Genomic DNA, 27472 nt, shown 5'->3' on the forward strand with positions numbered 1-27472 from the left:
AACGAAATTAGAGTAAAATAAATAAACAAAAATACTAATTAGAGCTCGTTTTCTTTCTCTAAACATTGTGTGAGTGTGTGACTCTGCATTAAAATTACTTTTAAATAAAAGTATACCTATTCCCCCACCACACCTTTGCCTCCTCCTCCACTCAAGCACCATCAACAATGGGTAATGTAATAGTTGTGTTGTTGGTGATGATGGTTGCTGTGTAGTCCCAGACTGAGGAGCCCCATGGTATGTAGCTAGTTGACACATTCCTTAGCAACATTTAGCAGGGATTGTAATTGCTCAAAAATTTCCAACAATATGAAGGGTTAACTGTCTCTTCTCCCTACCAGCACCATCACACCTCCCTGCACCTATGTCCTACTACTACTACTAGTAGTAGTAGTAGTAGTAGTAGTAGTAGTAATTTGTGGTTGTACTGTAAGATTCCAAATCTTAATGGAAGCAAATGCCTGATAATTAACAGATAATATTCAAACTGATCCCCCACCTCCCCCTTAACATAGAGACATTGTTACATGCTTTAATGTCCTCAGTTGTTTCATATTAGAGTAAAAAAAAAAAAAGAAATAGAGTAAGCAAAGAAAAAAAAAACATCAAAACAAACAACAGCAGACAAGTCTGCAGTCAGTGAATGAGATGAATCAGATGAAAATATGACAAATGCTGAGGTTTGTAAAAACTTGTGATGAAACAGGTGTAGCTGTGTGGTAAGAAGTTTGCTTTCCAACCACGATTTCTGGTTCAGTTCCACTGCAAGGCACCTTGGGCAAGTGTTTTCTACCATAGCCCCAAGCTGGCTGAAGCCTTGTGAGTGGATTTAGTTGAAGGAAACTGAAAGAAGTCTGTTAATAGCACATAAAAGCACCCACTACACTCTCAGAGTGGTTGGTGTTAGGAAGGGCATCCAGCTGTAGAAACTCTGCCAAATCAGATTGGAGCCTGGTGTAGCCACCTGGTCCACCAGTCCTCAGTCAAATCGTCCAACCCATGCTAGCATGGAAAGCGGACGTTAAACGATGATGATGATGATGATAGATATATATATATATTTTGTGTATGTTACTGAAAGAAGCCTGTTAAATATATATACAGCATACCTCACCCTACATCGTTAATTGGTTCCAGGAGACATGACTTAAGTTGAATTAACTTGTCCCTAGGCTAGTTTAGGCCGAATTTACTTGTCTCTAGGCTAAACTGATAATAACCATTCCCAGTTCTGTACTTTATTTATGAATGCATTTTCAATAATACATGGTTAATAAAAACCATGTGTGCTAAATTCTTGTCCTTATGTACAATCATCGATACAGTTGTCTGTCTCATCCCAAAAGGTCATGCAATTGCTATCACTTTTTCACCTTTTTCATGGTGTTTTATCATACCCAGTTTATCTTCCAGTGATATAGCATGACGCTTAGCACTTCCACTGTGAATTTTCTTTGGCTCCATAGGGACAAAAAAAAAAAAAAGTCACAAATGAATGGGAATAAGAAAGTAGCCGATAAACAGACGTAAACAAATCTGAATTCAAAACAGTCGCAGGAATCATGAGTGACAACGACAGTGCAATATGAGCTCCAAAAGACTGATAGATAAGACAACACAACTGATTTCATGATTTCGTTTACTAAGCTACACTACTTTATGGTGTGTATCTTAACATTTACTGAACAGATTTTAATATGATTTTATATGCTTTTATTCTTATTTATTGTACAGTAACAGGATTTTATGTGCTTTTAACGATTTTCTAGTGATTTTATGATTCTAATATTTGTGGTGGACAGATGTAAAGTTGAGTAAAATGACTTAATTTGATTTTTATTTTTCCATATATTATTTTTGAAAACCAACGAATAATCAAGAACGACTTAAGTCAAGGTATGCCTGAAATATATATATATATATATATATATATATATATATATATATTGTGTGTGTGCATTACTGACACCCTGCTTTGACATTGTATGCTAATTGTAAGCAAATGTCATTGTCATGAAAACAGCGTCTTTTGTTTCCAATCACAGGGAAATATTACCTCTTGCTGGAGGTTCAACAACAGGAAGGGCCTCTGGCCATAGAAAATCTATCGCAAGAAAAAATTCCATCTAACCTAAGCAAGCATAGAAAAGTGAATGTTAAAATAATGAGGAGGAAGAGAAGGATGGGTGATACCTGAAACCAACAACCATTTGAGCAAATGTTGCAACTACAGAGAGTTGATTAGACTGACCGAAGGCAGAAATTCAAATCTAATCAACAGCACTGTTATGTCTTAACTCTTATGTAGCCTGGTCTAACCAGCTGTAAAGAGGCATCAGACAATCAACCAAAAAGACAATAGTTCACAATAAGACATTCTCGCTACTCTGTGACAGGAGCCAAGACAATTCTTGAACAGCCCAGTCTACCCAACTGTTAACAGGTACCAAATAACCATCTAAGCAGTGAAGGGTTCTAATCCTGTCACTAGTGCTATATCGGTAGAGTTCTTAGCGCTGGGTGTTGCAATTTGATCCATAATAGGGATGAGAGAGAAAGAGAGAGTGGCAGGCATGACAAATCAATTATGTTGAATGTACGACAAAGGAAAGAAAGAAAAAAACAACAAAACAATGGATCTTACCACTGCATGATATCCACTATGATCACTGGATGATTCCCCACATCCAATATAGTTGCAGTTGCCAACGAGACACAACCAAAGATTGGGAGGCTGTGCGTGACAGGTGTGACATTCTTGTGCCTGAAAGAAAAAGAAAACAGAAATAGGAATAATAATAATAATAATGATTTCAAATTTTGGCATAAAGCCAACAAGTTCAGGGGAGGGGTTAAGTTGATTATATCGACCCTAGTGCTCAAATGGTACTTATTTTATTGACCCCAAAGGGATGAAAGGCAAAGTCGACCTCAGCAAAATTTGAACTCAGAACGTAAAGACAGACAAAATGCTGCTGAGCATTTTGCCCAGCATGCTAATGATTCTGCCAATGCATCACCTTCATGTGCAGGTAACCAAGGTAACAAAACTGCATGAACATTACATAGAATATGGACAGGAAGTGAACAGTGAATAAGTTGTTAAAAAAATAAAAACAGGGGTGGTGGGGGCATCAGGAAGATAAACACTAGTTTTTTTATTTACATTTTTTCTAACCTTTCAGCTTTGAAAATTTGAAAGTGAAAAAAAAACAATGTGTCACCAAATCAAAAAGATTGTGAATTGCTCTATGTGGGTAACATCACCTTGAAGGTGTAACACCTGAATCTTTCCTAAACCCCACCTTACTGCTTTAAAAAAGGACATGGAGGCTTTGGAACACTGTGTCCCTGAGGAGGTGGGGAGAAACAGACAGGGTATTCATGGCTAGTCAAAGCTGACCCAGGACTCAACAGAAAAAAAAAAAAAAGAAACCCACAGAAAACATAACAAAAGCCTGAAGATGAAGCAGTATATATATTCCATAACTCTCTTCATCAAGTTGTTTACTCATTAAGAGACCTCTCACTGAATAAATTATTGACTCAACTCCAGCTATTTACTCACAAAGAGTACATTTAAATAACACCGCCTGGAATAAATCAGTTTATTTGTTTGACAGATCATTGTTCTTTTGTAAAAGCTGTGTCAATGAATAATAGATTTAGGTCATTGCTGCCAACACAGATAAATGATAGAACTTCAACCAACAAGGGAACTAAGTCACAACATCACACCTTTTCAGATGAGGGGCCTTAAGGGATATCTATGTGCACCAGAGACATTCTTAAAATACAACTTGGGGTTTTAGAAAATCCATGCTTGACACCTTGAGTATCCGGTAAAAGAGGTTATTTCTAATTACATGTGATTAAAAAAGTAGATATGGCCATGTAGGTAAGAAGTTCTTTTCTCAATTACATGGGTTCAGGTTCAATCCTACCACATGTTACTTTGGGCAAGTGCCCTTTTTTTTTTGGGCACCAGGATGAGCAAGGTCTTATAAACGAATATGGTAGACAGAGACAGCAAGAAGCTACAGTCACAAAATGTCCCCATTTGTAGATTTGCAGCTGAGTTTCAACTGGTGACATTTGTTCCCATTGTCTATCAACAAGGAATCAGTTAACTCTGTGTTTTGAGATTCCTCTGGAATACAAAAAAAAAAAAAAAAATGAAAAACTGTTATGGTAAGGGTTATTGACAGGAAGAACATCTGGCTGTAAAAATCCTACCTCTTATTCTACCCTTTCTTCCCATACTAGCATTAAAAACAGACATTAAACAAACACAATAAATAAACAAGGTAAGCAGGATTTTATTTTTATATTTTTCCTTAAATTTTCAACTTGAAAGCATCATTTCTTTCCTATGTAACTTCCCTATGTGAAATTTACCAGAAATTTCTTAATCTCCAGCTTGTCATCAAGTCAAAAAGATTAAAAGACAGTGCTGCATTGCAGGGAACATGCTGGAAATGATAGTCTTAAATCTTCCTCAAATCTAAGCACTTGGAGGCCTCCTCACTAGCTTGTGGTGGTATGAGAAATATTGTTTGTTGATAAAATTGTTTTTACAGCTAGACTAATGACTTTCCTACTCCCAGTTTTTCTTTTTTCTTTTTATATTGTGAAGTTATTTAACCCTTTTGATACCAACTACCTGAGACTGCCCCAGGCTCTATGACAAACTTATTGTTTCAAAAAAGGTCTAAATTATGATCTTCCATCAAATGTTTTCGCTAAATTGTTCCAGGTCCCAGTTTAATAATGCAAAAGTTATTTTACTAAATTCTTCATTATTTTAAAAATTAATTGAAACAAAGGCAACATATGTTAACAGAAACAAAGTAACAAAAGGGTTAACATTTTAGCAGTCAGATTACTGTCAAGATATAATACTTCTTTATTCATGTTTTGAACCCCTAAAAAAAAAAACAGCTACAGTAGTAGCATCTAATGTACTTCCACAGTCCCCATCTGGCAATGCCGGTCAGGAGAGGAGGTCAATGAGAGGGTTAGGGGAGAAAATATTTGGTCAATGGTGCCAGACATACTACATAGGGAATTTGGAGTGGACAGAGCTGGGAGCTTCTCAGGAGAACAACACAACAACAACATAAAAAGATTTTAAGTGATTAATAGATCTCTTCGCAGTTAATTATCAACAATTGTATTCATCATTAAAATGAATAATTAGTATTATTAACATGGTGAGCTGGAAAAATTGTTAACATGCCAGTCAAAATGCTTAGCGGTATTTAGTCTGTCTTCATGTTCTGAGTGGAAATTCTGCCGGGGTCGACTTTGTCTTTTATCCTTTCGGGGTCAATAAAATAAGTACCAGTAAAACACTGGGGTCAATGTAATCAACTTACCTACCCCTCCGAGGTTGTTGGCCTTGAGCCAAAATTTGAAACTATTATTATCGTTATCATTGAGTGAAGGAGCAATGCATGCCATCAAAGTGACACTGGGGTAAAATATACGAAGCCCAGTATACCCATCATGACTACCCGTCTGATAAGGGTGCACTAGGCACATGCATCACAACTATATGTGCACGACATGGTGATCTCAAAGCAAAATAAACAGTGCATGACCTTACAGATGAGGCCCAGTTAGAATTTTCTTCAGGTTGAGTAGCCTATCCCACTCAAAAAGTCCCTGAATAAAGGTTGTTTAAGGATGTTGAACGACACACTTATGTTTCCAGAGGTGAATTATCCAAACCCCAAAGAATTCTTCTCAACACCTGGCTTTGATGTTAATTTCTGCTCATGATCAGAGATGCACATATTGTCAGCCAGCAAGGAATATGCTCAACTGGTTGAGCAGCTGACAAGCAAATCTGTGGTGTTGAGCAGAATATATGCTGTAGCCCATCTTTTATACCAAGACAAAACAATGTACATGATAACACTTCCAATCAGTTAAGATCAGAAGCCATGAAAGCCACTGCCTGGTACGGCATCAGAGAATTGGAGACCAAGCTGGCAGAATAGTAACCATGCTGGAAAAAACACTTAACAGCAAAGTCCAAAGTCAACTTTGCCGTTCATCCTTTCAAGGTTGATCCCAGTACTCAACCGATACAACATTTCAGGCCTTGTGCCTATTAGTAGAAAGAATTATTAAAGTGGTGAGTTGGTAGAATCAGTGGAGTATAGAATATACTTTACAGCATTTCTTTCAGCTTGCTACATTTGGAGTTCAAATCTTGCCAAAGTCAACTTCTTTGTTCTTTTGGGGGAATCAATAAAATAAAGTACCAGTCATATACTGAGATCAATGTAATAGATTAACCCTCCTACCCTTCAAAATTTCAAGCCTTATGCCTAAATCAGAAATTATTATTATTATTGAGTGGTTGGCGTTAGGAAGGGCATCCAGCTGTAGAAACTCTGCCAAATCAGACTGGAGCCTGGTGTTGCCATCCGGTTTCACCAGTCCTCAGTCAAATCGTCCAACCGATGCTAGCATGGAAAGTGGACGTTAAACGATGATGATGATGATTATTATTACTTGAGGCAGCACGCTGGCAGAATTGCCAGCGTGCTGGGCAAAATACTTAGCAATATTTCACCCATCGCTATGTTCTGAGTTCAAATTCCACCGAGGTTGACTTTATCTTTCATCCTTTCTGGGTCAGATAAAATAGATATGAGTTGAACACTGGGGATCAATGTAATCAATTCATCCCCACCCCCAAAATTGCTGCCCTTGTGGCAAAATTTGAAACTTATTATTATTATCATTATTATTATTATTATTATTATTAAGCTGGCAGAATTGTTAATGCACTGAGCAAAATGCTTAGCAGCATTTTATCCATCCTTACATTCAGAGTTCAAATTCCACCAAGGTCAACTTTGCCTTTCATCCTTTCGGTGTCAATGAAATAAGTACCAGTGCATTACTGGGATTGATGTAATTGACTGCCCCTTCCCCTTCAAAATTTCAGGCCTTGCGCCTATAATAGAAATTATTACTATTATCATCATCATCATCATCATCATCATTGCAAGTTAATAAAATCATAAAAATGCAGACAAAATGCTGAGTAGCATTTCATTCATGTTTTTGCTCTGAGTTCAAATTCTACCAAGGTTGACTTTGCCTTTCATCTTTTTATTTTTTGGTGGGGGTCAATAAATTAAGCATCAGTTAAGTGCCGAAAACAATGTAATCAACTTACCCCCTCACCACCACCACCACCCGCCCTCCACTTGCCTGTCTTGTGCCAAAATTTGAACACAACATTATTATTAATATCATTAAGGCAGCAAGCCGACAGAATTGTTAGCACACCAGGCAAAATGCTGAGCAGTATTTCGCCCGTTGCTCCGTTCTGAGTTCAAGTTCCACCGAGGTCGACTTTATCATTCAGAGTTGATAAATTAAGTACCAGTTACATACTGGAGTTGATCTAATCAACTGGCCCCCTCCCCAAAAATTTTGGGCTTGTGCCTAGAGTAGAAATGATTATTATTATTATTATTATCATTATTATTATTGTCATTATCATTACCTGAGTGGTTGGCGTTAGGAAGGGCATCCAGCTGTAGAAACTCTGCCAAATTAGATTGGAGCCTGATGTTGCCATCCGGTTTCACCAGTCCTCAGTCAAATCGTCCAACCCATGCTAGCATGGAAAGCGGACGTTAAACGATGATGATGATGATGATGATGATTATTATTATTATTGTCATTATTATTACCATTATTATTATTATTACCATATGTTTGCTATTTGGTATATATTAGTATATATTGATTCATTTTTAATTGTTTTGTTGTTCCTGTACTATTAATGTTGGAATTTAGGTCTAGGTTACATGGAGAATAAATTGAACTAAATGAATTATTAATAATCAGGCCAGACTGAAGTATTATTGTGTTTGTTTGTTCAGTCAGAGAAGAGACAGTCAAGTTCTGTCAGGTTAATGACATTGCTCCAATTCATATGCAGTTAGAACATTTGGAGAGAGTACTTGAGCAAGGGGCACAATTCCATAAGGTGAAATAACTGACGGTGGGGGGGGGGGGTTTATGTTTTCTGTAGTAGTTTCAGGTCAAGAGCTGCAGTCATGCTGGAGCACAGCTGTTAGAAATAAGTTGATATTGGTTTCAAATTTTGACATAAGGTCAGCAACTTCAGGAAGGGGGTAGGTTGATTACATCGACCCCAATACGCAACTAGTAGGAGATACTTGCCCAGATACTTGCACTGGAATGGAACTTTATTTATTGAGCCCCAAATAGATCAAAGGAAAAGTTGATTCCGGCAATATTTAACCCTTTGGTACTCATTATTCTGTCAAATGTAATGATTTTTTTTTATTCACATTGTTTGGAATTAATCATGCATTATCTCACAGCTTTGAGATTTCAATGATGTGATTACTCTCTCTTTTACTTGTTTCAGTCATTTGACTGTGGCCATGCTGAAGCACCGCCTTTAGTCAAGCAAATCGACCCCAGGACTTATTCTTTGTAAGCCTAGTACTTATTCTATTGGTCTCTTTTGCCGAACCGCTAAGTTACGGGGATGTAAACACACCAGCAACAGTTGTCAAACGATGTTCGAGGACAAAGACAGACACACATATATATACATATATATATGCAACAGGCTTCTTTCAGTTTCCGTCTACCAAATCCACTCACAAGGTTTTGGTCGGCCCGAGGCTATAGTAGAAGACACTTGGCCAAGGTGCCACGCAATGGGACTGAATCCAGAACCATGTGGTTGGTAAGCAAGCTACTTACCACACAGCCATGATTTATACAATGACATAGTAGGATAGGCGTGAGAGGCCAGAGTTGGCTGGTTTGAACATAAAACAATATTTTGGTCTGGTGTGGCTGGTTTAAACACTAAAGGGTTAAACTCAAACCACAGAGAACAAGAATAAGTCAACAAGGTCAACACAATTATGTTCAACAGCTCCTTACTTGAACCGATTAAAATAGAAATAAAAAGGAATTTCTCCATATTTTCAATTCAACGGTAAATAAAATTAATAGGATTTGACATTATAAAAACCAATTTATGATAGACACAAAAAAAAAAAAGCAACTCATAATTATCTCCCCTTTTTGAAATTTGACAGAGGAGGAAAAGTGGTATCCATAACATATGTTGTGGTACCTCAGAGACTGAAAAGCAATGGATTAAGCCATCATCTTCATTTAACATCTGTTTTCCAGGCTGGTATGAGTTAGATGGTTTGACTGTAAATTGGTAAGCTGGAGAGCTGCAGCAGATTTCAATCTGATTTGGCAAGGTTGCTATGGATGGATGCCCTTCCTAATGCCAACCAATCTAAGACTGTGGTGGGTGTTCTTCACATGCCACGAGCATGGGTGCCACTGACTTGACAGGTCTACACAAGCACAGTATATCACCAAAGGCCTCAGTCACCTGTCACTGCCTCCATGAAGCCCAACGCTTGAACAGTGCTTTTTACGTGCCTGTCAGACGGCACAACATTTGATTTGCAACAAAAAGAAATGATGCATCAAAACACTGAGTTTATTCTAGGTGTGTGTAGTGTTTTCTGCTATGCATATGTAGCATGTTTTCTCGTGTGTGTCTTGTATGTGGTGCATCTTTTCTCCGATGTAAGTAGTGTCTTCTATATGGAAGTGTTTTCTATAAGTGCGTGTGAGGGTGATTTCTTCAGTGTGTGTGTGAGCTTTCTCCAATGTATAAGCTGTGTGTTTTCTCCTGTGTTAAGAACTGGGTATTTTCTCATGTCTGGCTTGGCATTTTCTCCCTATCTGCAAGAACCATCAGTGACAAGATTTTAGTTTGACATTCATCTTGGTAGGAGGGAGAGTTACCATGGGTAAATAGCTAATTAGTGGTGGTCGTGGTGGTATTTGCATTGATAAACCCACAACCTCCATACTGATTATGCAATGTAAACAAAGGGTGCACAAAAGACGCAGTGAGATGCAAAGCAGGCTGAAAGAGAAGAAGGTGCACATAAGTAGCAGACATACAGATGTAATTAGAGATAGAGTATCACTGAAATGTAATATTGTAACTGACTGTACTTAGAAGGGGTTGACAGGGTCTGTTACCTAGGCAACAGATTCAGCAGTGGGAGTGAGTGTTGTAAAAATAGAGCGATTAAAGTTGTTATGACTATGAATAGGAGCAGACATGGCTGTGTGGTAAGAAGCTTGCTTCCCAACCACATGGTTCCAGGTGGATTGTGAGTGGATTTGGGAGATGGAAACTGAAAAGAAGTTCACTGTGTGTGTGTGTGTGTGTGTGTGTGTGTGTGTGTGTGAGTGTGTGTGTGTGTGTGTGTGTGTGTGTGTGTGTGTGTGTGTGTGCATCTTTGTGTATCTTTGTGTATCTCCCCCACCACTTGACAACCGGTGTCGGTGTGCTTACGTCCCTGTAACTTAGCAGTTCAGCAAAAGAAACTAATAGAATAAATACCAGACTTTAAAAAATTTTTTTTAAAGTACTGGGGTTGATTCATTTGACTAAAAACTCTTCAAGGTGGTGCCCCAGCATGGCCACAGTCTAATGACTGAAACAAGTAACAGATAAAAAAAATAAAGATTTACATAGGAACCAGTGTTACAAGAGAGAACTATTACCTCTGCTGGCAATAAAAGGTTTCCATCTTCAAGTGAAGAACGATTACAATATCACACTTTGCTTGTAGGCAAAGTGTAGAATTACATGGCGGTGAGATATGTTGAATGCAGAGGATGTGCAAAAGATGAGAAAAAGAGAAAAGGAAAAAAAACGCAATACCTATTTCTGAGGGATTAGAATATAGATCTACGAATGTGAATAGTGCAAAATATTCAATGTGTGTCTATCATCTGTGAGAACTCAGAACTGGTTAAAGAGTATATTAGTGATATGACAGTGTTAATAATAATAATAATCCTTTCTACTATAGGCACATCATGATCATCATCATCATCATCATCGTTTAACGTCCTCCTTCCATCCTGGTATGGGTTGGATGGTTTGACCAAAACTGGCCAGGCAGAGAACTGCATCAGAATTGTGTGTTTGTTTTGGCACGGATTTTATAGGTGGATGCCTTTCCTAACACCAATCACCAGCAGAGTGGACTCAGTGCATTTTACATGGCACCAGCAAGATCCGTTTTGGCATGGTTTTTACAGCTGGATGCCTGTCCTAACACCAACCACTTTACAAGGTGGACTGGATGTTTTTTTACATGGCACCAGGATCACTGAGTAACTCATAAGCAAAAGATCCTTTGAGAGGGGTGGAGCATTGAAGGAAGGGGCATTGAGTCAATGGGTATGAATATGTAGAACTGTATAAAAAATACGAAGCCTTCCAACAGTCATATAAACACAAGCAACAGTTAATGCATTCTGGGTAGCAGAGCATTGTGGGTCACTGCTGGTGCATGTTATTCCAATTCAAAACCTGAAAGTTGAGGAAGGTGTTTAGTCAATTACATCGAACCTCAGTGTGTGACTGGTATGTTATTTTATCAACCTCGAAAGGGTGAAAGGCAAAATTGATGAGTAATGTCAGACAAGGAAAACTGCTTGTATGGATGTTATGTTCATGAAGGATGCAAATTGGGTGAAGAATTATTGCATGATCCAACCTGACTTTAAAAAAAAAAAAAACTGGTTCCGAAGACAGACAGAAATCAAAATAAATACTAACATCATGTTTCTTGCATATTTCCCACGACTGGTTTTCGCTGATCACATGAACATGTGGACAATTGGATGACTGGCGCATTATAGCTGGCTTCGTTTGGACACTCTACAAGAGAAAGAAAAAGCGAATAAAAATTAACGAGCATCTATATTAATCATAAAGAATTTTTTGGTTTGTTACTTTTTAAAACATTAAAACACACACAATAAAGTAAATAAATAAGTAGCAATGTTCATCATCATCATCATCATCAAGGCATTTTGTCCATCTTACCAAGGTGGTCTTTGCCTTTCATCCTTTCAAGGGTCAACAAAATAAGTACCAGTTGAGCACTGGGGTCTATGTAATTGACTTACACCTGCCCTAAAAATTGCTGGCCTTGTGCCAAAATTTGAAATCATAATCATTACTATTATTATTAAGCCAGTGAGCTGGCCGAATTGTTAGCACGCTAGATGAAATACTTAGCAGTACTTTGCCAGTTGTTATGTTCTGAGTTCAAATTCCACCAAGGTTGACTTTGCCATTCATCCTTTTGGGGGTCAATAAATTAAGTACCAGTTACGCACTGAGGTTGGTGTAATCGACTAGTTCCCTCCCACCAAATCTGAGGCCTTGTGCCTCCAGTAGAAAGGATTATTATTATTATTAAAGTGGTAAGCTGGCAGAATCATTAGCATGCCAGGCAAAATGCTTTATGACACTTCATCCGTCTTCACGTTCCGAGTTCAAATTCTGCCAAGGTTGACCTTACCTTTCATCATTTCAGGGGTCGATAAATTAAGTACCAGTGAAACACTGGGATCAATGTAATAGACTAGTCTCCTTCCCCAAAATTTCAGGCCTTGTGCCTTTAGTAGAAAGCTGGCAGAATTGTTAGCATGCTGGGCGAAATGCTTAGTATTTCGCCCATCACTACATTCCAAGTTCAAATACCACTCAGGGTCGATAAATTAAGTACCAGTTGAATACTGGGATCAATGTAATCGACTCATCACTTCCCCCAAAATGGCTACCCTTGTTGCAAAATTTGAAACCATTATTATTATTATTATTATTGTTATTATTACTGAGGTAGTGAGCTAGCAGAATTGTTAGAACACTGAGAAAAATGCTTAGCAGCATTTTGTCCATCTTTACATTCTGAGTTCAAATGCTGCCAAGGTGGACTTTGCCTTTCATCCCTTTGGGGTCAATAAAATTAGTACCAATGAAGCACTGGGGTCAATACAATTGACTTACCCAAACCCCTAAAGTTGCCAGCCTTATGCCAAAATTCCTAACTGATATTCATCATCTTTTAATGCCTGTTTTTCCATGTTGGAATGGGCTGGATGGTTCAACAGAAGCTGACAAGCCAGAGAACTGCACCAAGCTCCAATATCAGCTTTGGCATGGTTCTTTTTATGGCTGGATGCCGTTCCTAATGCCGACCACTTTGCAGAATGTACTGGATGCTTTTTAAATATGGTAATTCCTTGACTATCGCAGGTGTTACATTCCAAAACCCACCATGACAGGTGAAAATCCGCAAAGTAGAAACAGTATTATCATTTTCATAATTTGTATATATTTTATTATAAATGCAAGACAACACCACGGAGGAATTGACGTAAGCTTAAATAATAAACCACAATATGGCGAGGGATTACTGTAGCACCAACAACAGTGAGGGCACACCACAAGGTAACTCAAAAGATGGGACCCCTTAACTGAGAGGGGGAAGTAATATTGAGGAAAGTGGCTTTATACTAGGTGATGAAAGGTTAAAGTAGGATAGAGGGTCTGAAACAGATGTCCCCCACTACTGCTTGACAACCAGGGATGGTTTGTTTATGTCTCTGTAACTGAGCAGTTTGGCAAGGGAGACCAATAGAATAAGTACCAGATTCATTCAACTAAAACATTTTTCAAGGCAGTGCCCCAGTATGGCCGCAGTCTAACAACTGAAACAAATAAGAGATGTTAAGCATGAAACCTGGAGCACAAGTGAGCTGCGTGAGAGGGGATGGTCACTAAAGACATTTGCTTGTGTAAGAAAGTTGGTATAGTCTATTGGATGTGTAATGTTATCCAGAATGCAAAGTTGCAGCAGAAGTGAGCTTTGAGGTTGATGGCTGGGTGCTGAAGACGTTGGCTAAAGCAGTGGTTCCCAAACATTTTCGAGCTGCCGTTCTTGACACCCAGTCCCCACCCCAACTAACCATCACAAACATAGACCTCTTTCTGAAGCAAATTCAAAACAACTGTATTTAACAAATAAAAACTTAACATAATGAACCCATTATTTTGTTGTTTTTACATGAATCGCTACCCTGTTATTGCCCCACTTTTCTTCAACGTCCCCTTGGACCTTTCCACTGCACCCAGGGGGGCAATACCACCCACTTTGGGAACCACTGGGCTAAAGTATGCTGGAGAGATGACTATTGGAACAGCTGTTTGGAAGTGGTAAAATAAAGAGTACTGAGTGAGAAAGAAGGGATACACTGAGTAATGCTCAACACATGCAAACAGATGAGATGGTCATGGTTGGACCACTTTTGATTATGGGTTAGCTCAACCGGGGATGAACTACAACTAAAACAAGTTCTGAATTATTTCTTTGTTGTAATCATGTTACCCACAATCACTGTCACATGACTTGGAAGTAATTTAAAATTAACAATTAATAAACTGAGTCAATGAGGGAGCTTGTATGTGGTTGCTTGAATTGCTAGAAATAGCACCCAAATAAACTTCATGAAATAAACAAGGCTGAAATGCTTGATCAGGTTCACATGGGCAGAACATAAATTAAAATAATACATTTGCAGGAAGGTCCAAGCGTCCTATTGTTTTGCAGGCCTGAAAATAACAACCAAGATTTACCCAAAGTGACTGAGAAGATTCAGTAGAAAAGAATGAGAATTGCTGGTCATTGCATCGGTCACCCAGAAGAACCTGTGTCAGTGTCAATTGGTCTTATGACAGTTAGTTGAGAGAAGAATCAACAGGGGAAGAAAGCATCAAACCTATGTGGACAACTTGTTTTAAGGACAGTGGAATGGCAAATGTTGAGAAATTAAGAAAATACATGGAGGACCGTGGTGGATGGTGTGCTTGTATGAAATCACTGAAGCATTTGGGAAGATGGCCAAACTAAAACTGAACTGAAAGCACTTACATGTTTAACCCTTTCTCTTGAAAAACACTACCTCTACTTCAGTTAATTTTGAAACTAAAGAATTTGGTATATTAACTTTGTCATTATTAAGCCTATGTTTGGAATATAAATGGACATGAAATTTTGATGGAAGGTTTTAGTTTTGGTCACTTTAAAATGATGGGCTGGTTATCAAAGGAGTTCGATATATTCAAGTAGTTGTTTACCTCTTGGTCAGTCTTGATCAAAAACACTTATGATGAAAAGTATTCCAGCCATGACAATCCTGTCTTTTTAAAGCTAGCTACGAATAAATATTATACAATGTCCTTCCCTGCTATTTATAAGGGATATTTAACTTATTCCTAATAGGTTGATTGAAAGCATTCCCACCATTTTTCGTTCCATTTCCCACCTCCTGGCAATTTTTCAAAACTAAATTTACCCCACCCACTCTCCTTACTTTGCTCAATATGACCTTGCACTTTTATCAAGCTAAAACAACAAACAAAGAGGAAATTTTTAAATAACTGTTTTTCAACATTATTCTTTTAATTACAAATAACAATAAAAACAGTTACATCACAATGTTATTACACCTAATAATGACCTAATGAATAGATACCAGAACCAAACACATTCTTCTAAATTAGACTGAATTAACAACAGTAATTATGAATTACACAATACAAATTGTTAAATTCTAAGTGAAACAATGACCAGATTTGGTATTCTTTCACAAAACAGGATTACTTCATATTTTCTCAACATCAAATTTTGAAGAATTATAACCAGAAAAAAAAAAAAAGTACAAATTCAGAACCAGCAAAATTACCTAATGAGAAGGTAAAATTCATCTTAATTTCAGAGCCCTAGACGTAGAGGCCTCCCTCTGTGGATCAATTTGGCTTGAGTGTTGGACCAGAGAAATGTACATCATCTTCATCAACATTTAAAGTCCATTGTCCATGCTGGCATGAATTGGATGGTTTGACCAGGGCTGGCAAGCTGAGGGATTTCACCAGACTCCAGTCTGATTAGGTATGGTTTCTATGGCTCGATACCCTTCCTAATGCCAACCACTACGTGAGTGTAATGGGTGCTTTTACGTGCCGCTGGCACGGGTGCTGGTTCATTTCTACTTTAGGCACAAGGCCCGAAATTTTGGGGAAGGGGGCCAGTCAATTAGATCGACCCCAGTACGCAACTGGTACTTAATTTATCAACCCCGAAAGGATGAAAGGCAAAGTCAACCTCGGCGGAATTTGAACTCAGAACATAAAGACAGACGAAATACTGCTAAGTATTTCGCCCGGCGTGCTAACGTTTCTGCCAGCTCACGGGTGCTGGTTGCGTGACACCAGTATCCATCATGACTGATTTCACTTGGCTTGGTGGGTCTTGTACTCAAGCAAGGCATGTTACTAAAAGGTTTGTCATTTGTGGTTGCCTCCATGAGGCCCAACACTCAAAAGTGGTTTTTACATGCCACCAGCACAAGTGCCAGTTGTGCAACACTGGCATCAGTCATATTGCCTCCGTGAGGCCCAACACTGTCACCAGCACAGGTGCTACTTGCACGACACCAGCATCAGCCACATTGTTTCCATGAGGCCCAACACTCAATAGGTGGTTTTTATGTGCCACCAGCATTGGTCATGACAAAGATTTCACTTGGCTTGACAGGTCTTCTCAAGCATGGCATCTCACTAGTCATTGCCTCCACAAGGCCCAACATTCAGAGATCATGTTTCATCATCTCATCCCGTGTCTTCCTGGGCCTACCACTTCCACAGGTACCCTCCACATAGTTATGAAGCAAGTTTCTTAAACACACAGCCAAGATGCAGATGTGGTTACATGGTTAAGAAGACTGCTTCCCAGTTATGAGGTGTTCAGTACAGTCCCACTGCACAGCAACTTGGGCAGGGGGTCTTCTACAGCCCCAGGCTGACCAAAGTCATGTGAGTGGATTTTGTAGATGGAAACTTCCATGAAAAATATTACCTTGCTTGTAAACAGGTGAGGATTGGCATTAGGAAGGGCATCTGGCTGTAGCAAATCTGCATCACCAAATTCTATCTGACCCATGCAAGCATGGCAGACAGCATGTTAAATAATGAAGATGATAGCTCTTAAGCAATTTAACAGCCAATTAGCACAACCCAGGAACTGAATATGGTGTCAGACAAAGAATGCCTGAAATAACACACAACAACCAATGGAAGAGTTTGTATGTATGTGTTTGTATGTATGTATGTATGTATATTACACACATGTATATGTAAGAGAAGGTGCTGAAAAGTTTCTGATTTTAAGGGTATTGTGACAGGCCTGGTTTGAGGCCCAACCTTCCAAGTTCTTTTACAGGGCTGAGAAAAACTGAAGGGCTGCTGCAATAACTGTATGAATCTGAAAGGGGAATATGTTGAATAAAATCATAATTAACTGATCTTCCTGCATTTTCTTTTACCCAAAGCCAGGAAGTTTTCAGCCCCACCTCATCCGTGTGTGTGTGGGGGGGGGGGTGTAGGCACAGGCATGGGTGTGTAGGCACAGGCATGGGTGTGTAGGCACAGGCATGGCTGTGTGGTAAGAAGCTTGCTTCCCAGCCACATGGTTCCTGGTTCAGTCCCACTGTGTGGCACCTTGTGTCTGTATCAACCAAAGACTTGTGAGTGGATTTAGTAGATGGGAACTGAAAGAAGCCTGTCATATATTGGGTCATCCCATAAATAATGCAGTTTTTTCAATTGCAAGAACTAAAAGTCAGAGAGAGATGGGATAAACTACCTGCATCAACTTGCTATAAAAGCAGGTAGTAATTTTGCCTTGGACTTTGATTATAACTGTTGAGGAACTAGCAGAGACTTGGATTTGGTCATTCAACCATCGACACCTGCGTGTCATTGGAAAAGTCAGCAAATTGGGTCAATGGGTTCCTCACAAACTTTCTGAGTCTAATCACATGCAGGGAGTGAATGTGTGCTCTTCTTTGCTGTCATGTCACATGAATGAATCGTTTCGGGGCTGAATAGTGTCTGGTGATGAGAAATGGGTTCTCTATAGAAAAACATCAAGCACCGAAGACAGTGGGTAGGGGCAGGAGAAACACTGGCATCCCGGGCGAAAGAAGGTCTTCACCCATTTAGGGTGTTGTTATCTGTTTGGTGGGATATGAAAGGTTTAGTCCACTTTGAACTTTTAAGCCCAAAGCAAACAATAAAGATCTACTACAAGCAGCTTGATTGGCTTAAGTGGGCACTAAAAGAAAAACGACCATGTTTGGTTTCAAGACGAAAGATGTTCTTCCATCAGGATAATGCTCAGCCACACACAGTGAGGATGACATTCCAAAGACTGGAATAGTCAATACATTTGACTAAAAATTCAAGGCAGTGCCCCAACATGGCCACAGTCTAAAGAATGAAACAAGTAAAAGGTAAAAGATATATAGATACACACATATACAAACTTAAAAAAAAAAAGACAATCAGCAGTACATACCAAATCAAACACAGCAGCTGTCTTCAAGAAGATCAAATGTTAGCTAAAGCTTTTAAAGGCATCTGAAACATTGGAAAATATAAATAATTATTAGTGACAGAAGCAGTATTAATATCAAAAGGCAATATTTATATCCAACTTAACATGGATGTTGTGTTAGAACACCAAATACTGCATTATTTACCGAGAGAGAACCTCTCATACAGACCCTTGGTGCATAAAAGCACTCATGTCTATATCATTGGCAAACGAGAATCATCTGCTGCAGCCGCTGGAAACTGCAAGTGATTGTCTGTCAATGATAGGAGTGCTTTTATGCACCGCAAGTTTATACAAGAGGTTCTCTCTAAGTAAATAATGCAGCATTTAGTGTTCTGACAAAGCATTCACATTAAGTTGGACATAAAGGTTGCCTTTCATAAATATATTTATGTATAGGCACAGACGTAGCTGTGTGGTAAGAAGCTTGCTTTCCAACCACATGTTTCTGGGTTCAGTCCCACTGTATGACACTTTGGACAAGTGTTTTCTACTATAGCCTTGGGCCAACCAAAGCTTTGTGAGTGGATTTGGTAGACAGAAACTGAGAGAAGCTTGTCATATATATATGTATGTGTTTGTGTGTCTGTGTTTGTTTCCCCACCATAGCTTGACAACTGATGTTGGTGTGTTCACATCCCCATAACTTAGCAGTTTGGCAGAAGGGTCTGATAAAATAAGCACTAGGCTTACAAAGAATAAGTCCTGGGGTCATTTTGTTCAATTAAAGGCGGTGCTCCAGCATGGCTGCAGTCAAATGACTGAAACAAGAATATATATATATATATATATATATATATATATATATATATATATATACACACACACACACTTTTATCATAATTATTCTTTATCTGAAGAATTTCTAATAGGAACTATAAATAGCAATATGACCCAGTGGATACAGTTATTAAAATACTAGTTTACTAGTTCATCATCATCTCCATTTAACATCTGTTGTCCATGCAGGCATAGGTTGGATGGTTTAACAGGAACTGTTATGCCAGAAGACTGTACCAAGCACTGTCTGTTTTGGCCTGGTTTCTACAGCAGGATGCCCTTCCTAATGCCAAACACTTTACAGAGTGAACTGGGTGCTTTTTAATGTTGCACCAGTGAGGTCACCAATTAACTCACAACACAAGACCCTTCAACTGAAAGAGAGAGCAGCACAAGAGGCGCCTTTGTGCCAGGTGATGAGAAGGTACAGATTCGGGTGTCATGCTGTAGAGGAGATATATGGCTGCCTCAGTTAGAAAGAGAGGGGAGGAGAGAGGTATTAGTTCATGTTCATTCTGGGAGTAGTATTTCAGTGTTCTTGTCAAACACTGGATTCCATGTCATATTTACTGAGATGTTGAGTTAATAAAGGGAACGTGTGCATAGTCACTCAACATGCTTGAAATGGCAACTAAAAATCTTTCAAATAAAATTCGGCCATTTTGAAATACAAAAGGCCATGGATAATATAATCTTGGATACAAGGTCTGAAAAGAAAAGACTGTGTGGTCACACCAGGTACAGGTTTGAGCATTGATTTGTAGGATCAAAAGAGACCTGGATTTGAACAACAACATCTAAATATTCTCTAAGGTTTCAAGAACAAAAGCTCAAATAATCTCCAAGATCCCAGTGTATTACAGGTAACCAACGACTTGCTAAACTGACATAAACACTCAAATCAATTAACTTGTGCATAAAAATCAGATTTGGGCTTCGTTTTCTTCAGTCAAGAAGAGCATCTTCATGATTAACACCTCATCTCCCATCAAACCTGTCAATACATCAAATAAACTGTATATATAGCATCATATAAGGCAATGTGTTCGAGGCTGGTGTTGCATAACTAGTACCCATACCAGTGGCACATAGAAAGCACCTTTAGGGCGTTGAGCTTCACGGAGGCAATGACAAATGACTGAGACCTTCAGCAATATGCCGTGCTTGAGTAAAAGACCCATCAAGCCAAGTGAAATCATAGTTGTGGCAGATACCAGAGTCACGCAACTGGCAGCCATGCCAGTAACACATAAAAAGCACATAACAAGCACTTGTTACACTCTCGGTGCGGTTGACATTAGGAAGGGCGTCCAGCCATAGAAATCATGCTAAATCAGACTGGAGTCTGGTGCAGCCCTGATCAAATCGTTCAACCCATGCCAGCATGGACAACAGATATTAAATGACAATGATGAGATATAAGCAAAACACAGGCGTGCGACCGAGTTGAAGGCAGATTTACTTCTGCCTTTATAGCATGTAAAGAAAACAGAGTTGTAGGAGTGTACACATCACATGTACTACAGCAGTATTATGCGTAGCTTAAATACCAAGACTGAAAAGCAGGTGCAAATTATGCCTACCTAATCTACAAAAAAAAAAATCAAATATTTTGCATTTTATGCATAGTAATGAGAGTAACCTTCATAATTTTATTGAATTAGGTGCATATTTTGCCATAAAAGGGAAATGTTGCTATAAATCTATTTTATTCAAGGTAGGTGGTGCCTACCTTACCTACCCAAGCGGCACGTCCCTGATATACACACACACACACAAAGTAAGCACTTAAATGCAAAACAAGGTGGAAAAAAATATTACTTGAATACCAAAAGGCAGAGTTCCATGCTTTTATTAAAGCTGGAAAAAATCTTGGCAAACTGCTACTAAGAGTTTCCGGTTACCATTCATTAGGCAGAATGATCACGACTCTCCAACAAATGTGAAACTGAGGAACAGCTTGTGAAGAATTTTTTAGCTTTTATAAGGCAACAGCACAAAAAGAAAACACATGTGAGACAAAATTTAAGTTTAAAACTTAAAAAGGGAACCTGACGTTTTGGATGCTAATTCTTCGTCAGGAGAAAGAGAAGTAAAAAATAAAGAGAATGAGAAAAGGTGAAGCAAAGTAGATAGAGGTCAGGTGGGAATACGATTCTATGGGAGGAATTAAGAAGGGGGGAGGGGTATACGTGTAGAGATGGATGTGGGAGAGGTCTGGTTGTGCAGATTTTTAGGGTGTGTATGGTTTCTTGGGGCGTATGTAGTTGTGTGGAGGCATATAGTGTCCGTAAACTTGTCAAAGATGTACGTGAATGATTTCCAGTAGAAACCAGAAAGGACTGCATAGAGACAATAACATCGATGTCTCACATACACACATGACTGTGCAAAAACTGCTAACAAGCCCAGGCCAGATGTGAAATATATACCCTTAAATATAGATCAACTGATAATTTGGTCCATGGCAAAATGTGATATGAAGACACCCCCATTCAAACAATTCAAGTATCTTAAATTTTTAAAATGCTGGATGACTGATGTATCTGTGAGTCTTTACCTGTTTCAATCATTGGACTGCGGACATGCTGAAGCGCTACTTTGAAGGGTTTAGCTGAACAAATCAACCCCAGTACTTTTTTTTGCTTCAAAAGCCTGGTACTTATTCTTTCGGTCATTTTTAGCCGAACCGCTAAGTTACGGGGACGTAAGTCAACTAACAGCAGTTGTCATGCGGTGGTGGACAAATACACACGCACACATGCAACAGGTTCTTCTAGTTTGTCTAATAAATCCATTCACAAAGCTTTGATTGCTTCGGGGATATAATAGAAGACTCCTGCCCCAGGTGCCATGCAGTAGGACTGAACCCTAAACTACGTAGTTGGTAAGCAAACATCTTACCATGAAGCCACACCTATCTCTAAGCAGTGTAGATAATGTATCTACAAGAGAACGAAATGAAAGAACAAGTATGATCATAATCCGTTACGTGAGAGCTCCCTATAGCTTCTTGTCATTGGGAGATTTCCTTAAAAGTGAAGCACCTTACCATCTGGCCTAGCTGGACCGTAACCCTTTACAAGGGCCAGTTATGTGATGCAATCCTTCATATTACATAAGGCGTGGATAACTTTTAAGTAGCAGTAAGCTTTAATTAAACTGCTCATTCATCCTCGTCGTTAATCATCCACGCCATTATTAAAACAGTAATTCTCTAAGTACAGAGTAAGTCTTAACAACATTTACTCAACCAGAGAGAAATCGGGAGCGAATGAGGAAGAGAGAGAGAATTGTTCATATTAACAGGGATATGCCTAAAGATTTGTGGAATTTTAGCTAAAAACAAAAGTGATGTTTACGATTTATAAGCATGACCTTTCGCAGGCCACACAGAAAGTCATTAAGAGCCACACGCGACCCTAATATTGGTCCATGCTCGAGATGTAGATTATATACACGGCGCTAATGCATCATATACACAAACTCAGCGTTAATGCATTATATACACCATATAAACGGCGTTAATGTATTATATACACCACAGAGTCAATGTATTAGATATACATACAGCGTTAATGTCTCATACACCATGTACATGGTCAATGCATTATATACACCATATATACAGTGCTAATGCATAGTTGATGACATTAAAACATCAAACTACATACATTGCTAATACAAACAGACCATCCGAATATAGCTTATACATATACTGTATATACATCGTCAATATATCAAAAGTAGTGTATCGCACCACATATACCATACATTAACTATATAGCGTATACACATGGTCAATGCATCATGTTTAATATGCTTGTAAATCAATATCGCATATGCAATCATACATATACGCCGTTGAAACATGAAATATATTGGACATACGTTAATACATCACACACACACAGACAGCTAGATAGATAGATAGATGTACACACACACATCATTAATAAATTTAAATATACAGTATAAACATCAACATTTGAAAAACAAAATATAAAATATATAATGGATGTGCGAGTATGTGTGTATATATATATTCAATACTTTACTGCTCTATACTTTAAGAGTATATATATATGATACATTGACAATCAATATTATATATATATAGATACACACACACACACACACACACATGGTCAATAGGCCTACATCAAAAATAACATACATTCATTGTTAGTATATCAAATACATTGGACAAATATTGTTAATTCATCAGATATATACACAATATATATATATACACATATATATATATATATATATATATATATATATATATACGCACATACAAAAACACATACACACTCAGCAATGTATATGTTAGTCTGATGACCGTTAACTGACCCTTCGGCCCCTCCTTCCATTGGCCGTGTACTGTGTCTTGTGTCTGTCCGAAAACCTCTTTTGACCAACACAAATATATTCACACTGACCACTCTCGTGTATATAATAAATAATAGGTACAAGAATGCTTGGCCAAAAATAGAAACCTTAACAAACATAACGCACCATAACAAATCATGTTAAAGATTGAGATAAGGAAACAAAAGAAGAAATCGGAAAGGAATTAAATTTACCTGAAATAAAACCAAAGAATTCGAACAGAAAAACCTGCAGCAATGAACGAGGTGATGATGGGGGGGAGCAAAATAAAGGCCCTTTTCGTAATATAGCAGCTGTTAATTTAAGGTTTAAATAGCCTAAGATCGTCTATAGAGACATATATAGTTTGATGTTATATATTTATATACATATGTATATAAATATAAGTCATAAGCCAGTAGCATTCATTGTCCAAGACATGGACCTTGTTTGAAACGAGGAACAGTACTAATAAATAAATAAATTTTTTTCGATATTTTCAATCTTATTTTTTTTAACTAGTGATATAATATATACAAGTATTTTGATAAATGAAACAGTAATTTTTGATTAATTTTTAAAATATCATTTGAAAAAAAATTATTATTATTAATATTAATGAATAAAGATTCAAAGCAAGTTCGGTAATATGAAAGCATCAGAAATAATTACGTAAATGCACGACGCCTGAGTTAACATTCATTGACGGAAAATTACGGAGATTACCGAACACTTTAATTTTTATCTATCCATTTTTATGCAGTTTTTTATATTTTCGGAACCTAATTAATGTTGTATAATTAGTGATATATAATTAATGTTAGCCTATTTCTGTTGTCGTTGTTGTTGTTTTTATTTTTAGCGGATAGATGGATTTTTTTGTTGTTGTTATTGGTAAATGTACTTGTAAGAATCGATTAAATTTTTGGTAATAAATTTTCAATATATCACCACGGCTACTATTACTACAGATGTATCAATACTACTATGACAAATTAGGATGCTACTATTTTCCATAAATGTATTATTTCGCGGAATCCTATACGTAGCCACTTGACCTGCTAGAAATAGTAACTAAATCTCCCTCTAATCAAGCACCTACTCAGAGCCTGATTTAGACCCTGTGGGGTCTCTGGTTCAATAGGTTTTGGCAAAGGCTTTACGATGACAATTCAAAACATGAGATAATATAGAGATCCCCATTAAATTTAGTAGTTGCAAACAGTTTGAAGAGGCCCCAAAACTTAAAAGGACTTCAGTACATTAAGAGGGGCTCAGTTAAATTTAATAGCTTGTTAAATCTATAAGGGCTCAGTAATTTTATAAGAAGTCGATTGGATTAAAAAATATCTTAAAATTAAAATTACAAACTATTTGATTACTGTAAATATATTATTTTTAATTTTCAACTCACTAAAGGGTTCTGTGAGTTAAATGGAGGTTCCAATACTCAGGGACCCCTAAGCTTGGAGGCTTCTGGGCTATGGCCCATGTTATATGTAAATCTTGCCCTACACATACTGTCTTAAATAAATAGATACACCTCACATTTTTCTGTTTGAATTTCTGAGATATTATCATTATTAGACACAAATGCAGGCAGAGACCTGGCAGAATTGTTAGCACAATGGGCGAAATGCTTTGTGGTATTTCGTCCGACTTTACATTCTGAGTTCAGATTCTGCCAAGGTTGTCTTTGCCTTTCATCCTTTTTGGGGGGGTCGATAAATTAAGTATCAGTGAAACACTGGGGTCGATTAAATCGATTAGTCCCTCCCACCAAATTTCAGCCCTTGTGCCTATAGTAAAAAGGATTATTAGACACAGATGCAAAATCTTTGGTGGTATTCCGTCTGTCTTTAGGTTCTGAGTTCAAATTCTGCTGGAGTTCACTTTGCTTTCATCCTTTCGGAGTCAATAAAATAAGTACCAGTTGAACACTGGTGTCGATGTAATTGACATATTACCTCCCCTGAACTTACTGGCCTTGTGCAAAAATTTGAAACCATTATTAGACACAGATAAGGTGGTAAGCTGGCAGAATTATTAGCATGCCAGATGAAATGCTTAGTGGCATTTCATCCATCTGTATGTTTTGAGTTCAAATGCTGCTGAGGTCAACTTAGCCTTTCATCCTTGCAGAGTCAGTAAAACAAGTACCAGTTGAGTAAAGGAGTCAATGTATTCAACTAAAAAAACTCCTGCAAAATTTCAGACCTTGTGCCTGTAGTAGAAAGGATTGTCCTCATTTTGGTGGTTATAGATGCAAAATTTGGGCCAATGTACCTTCCAGCCCTGTTCAGGTTATATTTTTGGGGTTTTGAACCAAGTACGGACAGCAGAATGAGAACACTCTATTGTTGTAGATTTAATAAAGGGTTGTGTTTGAAATTCCAAGGATGTTACTGAATACAACAGGCACTTGAAGAAGGGAAGTGAGTACTATGGGGTTTTGAATTTTGATACTGGCAATTTTTGGAGAAGGTGGTGGGTTAGTGCTTTTTTGCATGTTACCAGTGCTAGTGATGTTGTCATGTAATTTGCAAGACAGGAGGGAACAGAGGGAGTGGAAAAGGTAAAAAAAAAACTCTCACTACTAAAAGGAAGTATTTAGGAGGGGAAGGGGAAAGTGGAGATTGGGTGGCTTTATGCCAAATGTTGAAAGGTTAAAGTATGTTATGAGGACAAGCACAGATGTCTTACTAGAGAGGAGATACATGGCTGAATAGGAAGATAGTGATAAGATACAAGAACAAACTCTCAAAGAGCAAGAAGATGAACATAGGAGAGGATGTGGACAGTGGGTTTTGGGAGGGGTTCGAAAAGAGATAGATGCTTTTGTTTGAGGGTGAGTGAGGAGTGGAGGTTAAGGTAATGAGTTATGAACAAGGATAGGGATGCAGGTGATGGTAAATGTGCAGGAACAGTTAGGACAAAGAATGTACAAAGAAAAGACTTCCTCAAATGCTTGGTGGGTGAGTGGGGGGGGGGGTCCTTAGAAATAGTAGATAGCTTCTGCTACCTAGGTGACCAAGTTAGCAGTGAAGGAGGAAGTTCTGAAAGCATAGTTGCTGGACTGAGAACTGGCTGGGCAAAGTTCAGAAAGCTTTGGTAACAGACGCCTCTCCCTGAGAGCGAAAGGTGAAGTCTGTGTATGGACAGCCATGCTACATGGCTGTGAAACATGGGCTGTGACTACAAAGGACATGCGAAGGCTTGAAAGAAATGCAGCTAGCATGCTCTGCTGGATGGGTAATGTCAGTGTGCACATATGACACAGTGTAAATGAGAAATCTGACTGCTATCTCTAACAGGTCAAGCGAGCCACTGCATAGGCTGTAAGACTGGCATGGGTAGCCTTTTTCTAGAAGCAGGCTACACGAGATATAAGTCATCATTAGGTGGGCTGCACGACTTAAATATTGAAGGTAAGTTTTCGTTTAGGTGTACTATAGGCGCAGGAGTGGCTGTGCGGTAAGTAGCTTGATTACCAACCACATGGTTCCGGGTTCAGTCCTACTGCGTGACACCTTGGGCAAGTGTCTTCTACTATAGCCTTGGGCTAACCAAAGTCTTGTGAGTGGATTTGGTAGACGGAAACTGAAAGAAGCCCGTCGTATATATGTATATATATATGTATGTGTGTCTGTGTTTGTCCCCCAACATCGCTTGACAACCGTGCCCGTAACCTAGCGGATCGGCAAAAAGAGACCGATAGAATAAGTACTAGGCTTATAAGTCATTGTGGTCGATTTGCTCGACTAAAGGCGGTGCTCCAGCATGGCCGCAGTCAAATGACTGAAACAAGTAAAAGAGTAAAAGAGTATGCAGAAAGTACCGCGGGTCACAGGTTTCCCATGACTGCCCTAAAATTGGGAGCGTTTACATTATCTCCCTTGGATGTTAGGCGGAAGTGACATTAAAAGAACGGCGCGGATTCT

At 38.4% G+C, this 27472-nt stretch overlaps 1 protein-coding gene across 2 annotated transcripts in view; it reads right to left on the reverse strand.

Moving 5' to 3' along the window:
- Positions 1-24001, reverse strand: part of LOC106881777 (ubiquitin carboxyl-terminal hydrolase 20) — a 71891-nt gene extending 47890 nt beyond the window's left edge. The window contains exons 1-4 of one of the 2 annotated variants that reach the window (XM_089343401.1): positions 23747-24001; positions 18339-18400; positions 11690-11791; positions 2645-2764 (exon numbers count right to left, since the gene is read on the reverse strand). In XM_089343401.1, the coding sequence (XP_089199527.1) occupies positions 2645-2764; positions 11690-11767 (198 nt within the window). In that variant the 5' untranslated portion in view covers positions 11768-11791; positions 18339-18400; positions 23747-24001. Of the gene's footprint in view, positions 1-2644; positions 2765-11689; positions 11792-18338; positions 18401-23513 lie in introns of both variants that reach the window. The other variant, XM_089343402.1, reaches the window with a different exon arrangement.
- Positions 24002-27472: the final 3471 nt, after the last annotated feature.

Source organism: Octopus bimaculoides, chromosome 27 (genome assembly GCF_046866305.1).
Source record: "Octopus bimaculoides isolate indiv1 chromosome 27, ASM4686630v1, whole genome shotgun sequence".
NCBI lineage: Eukaryota > Metazoa > Mollusca > Cephalopoda > Octopoda > Octopodidae > Octopus > Octopus bimaculoides.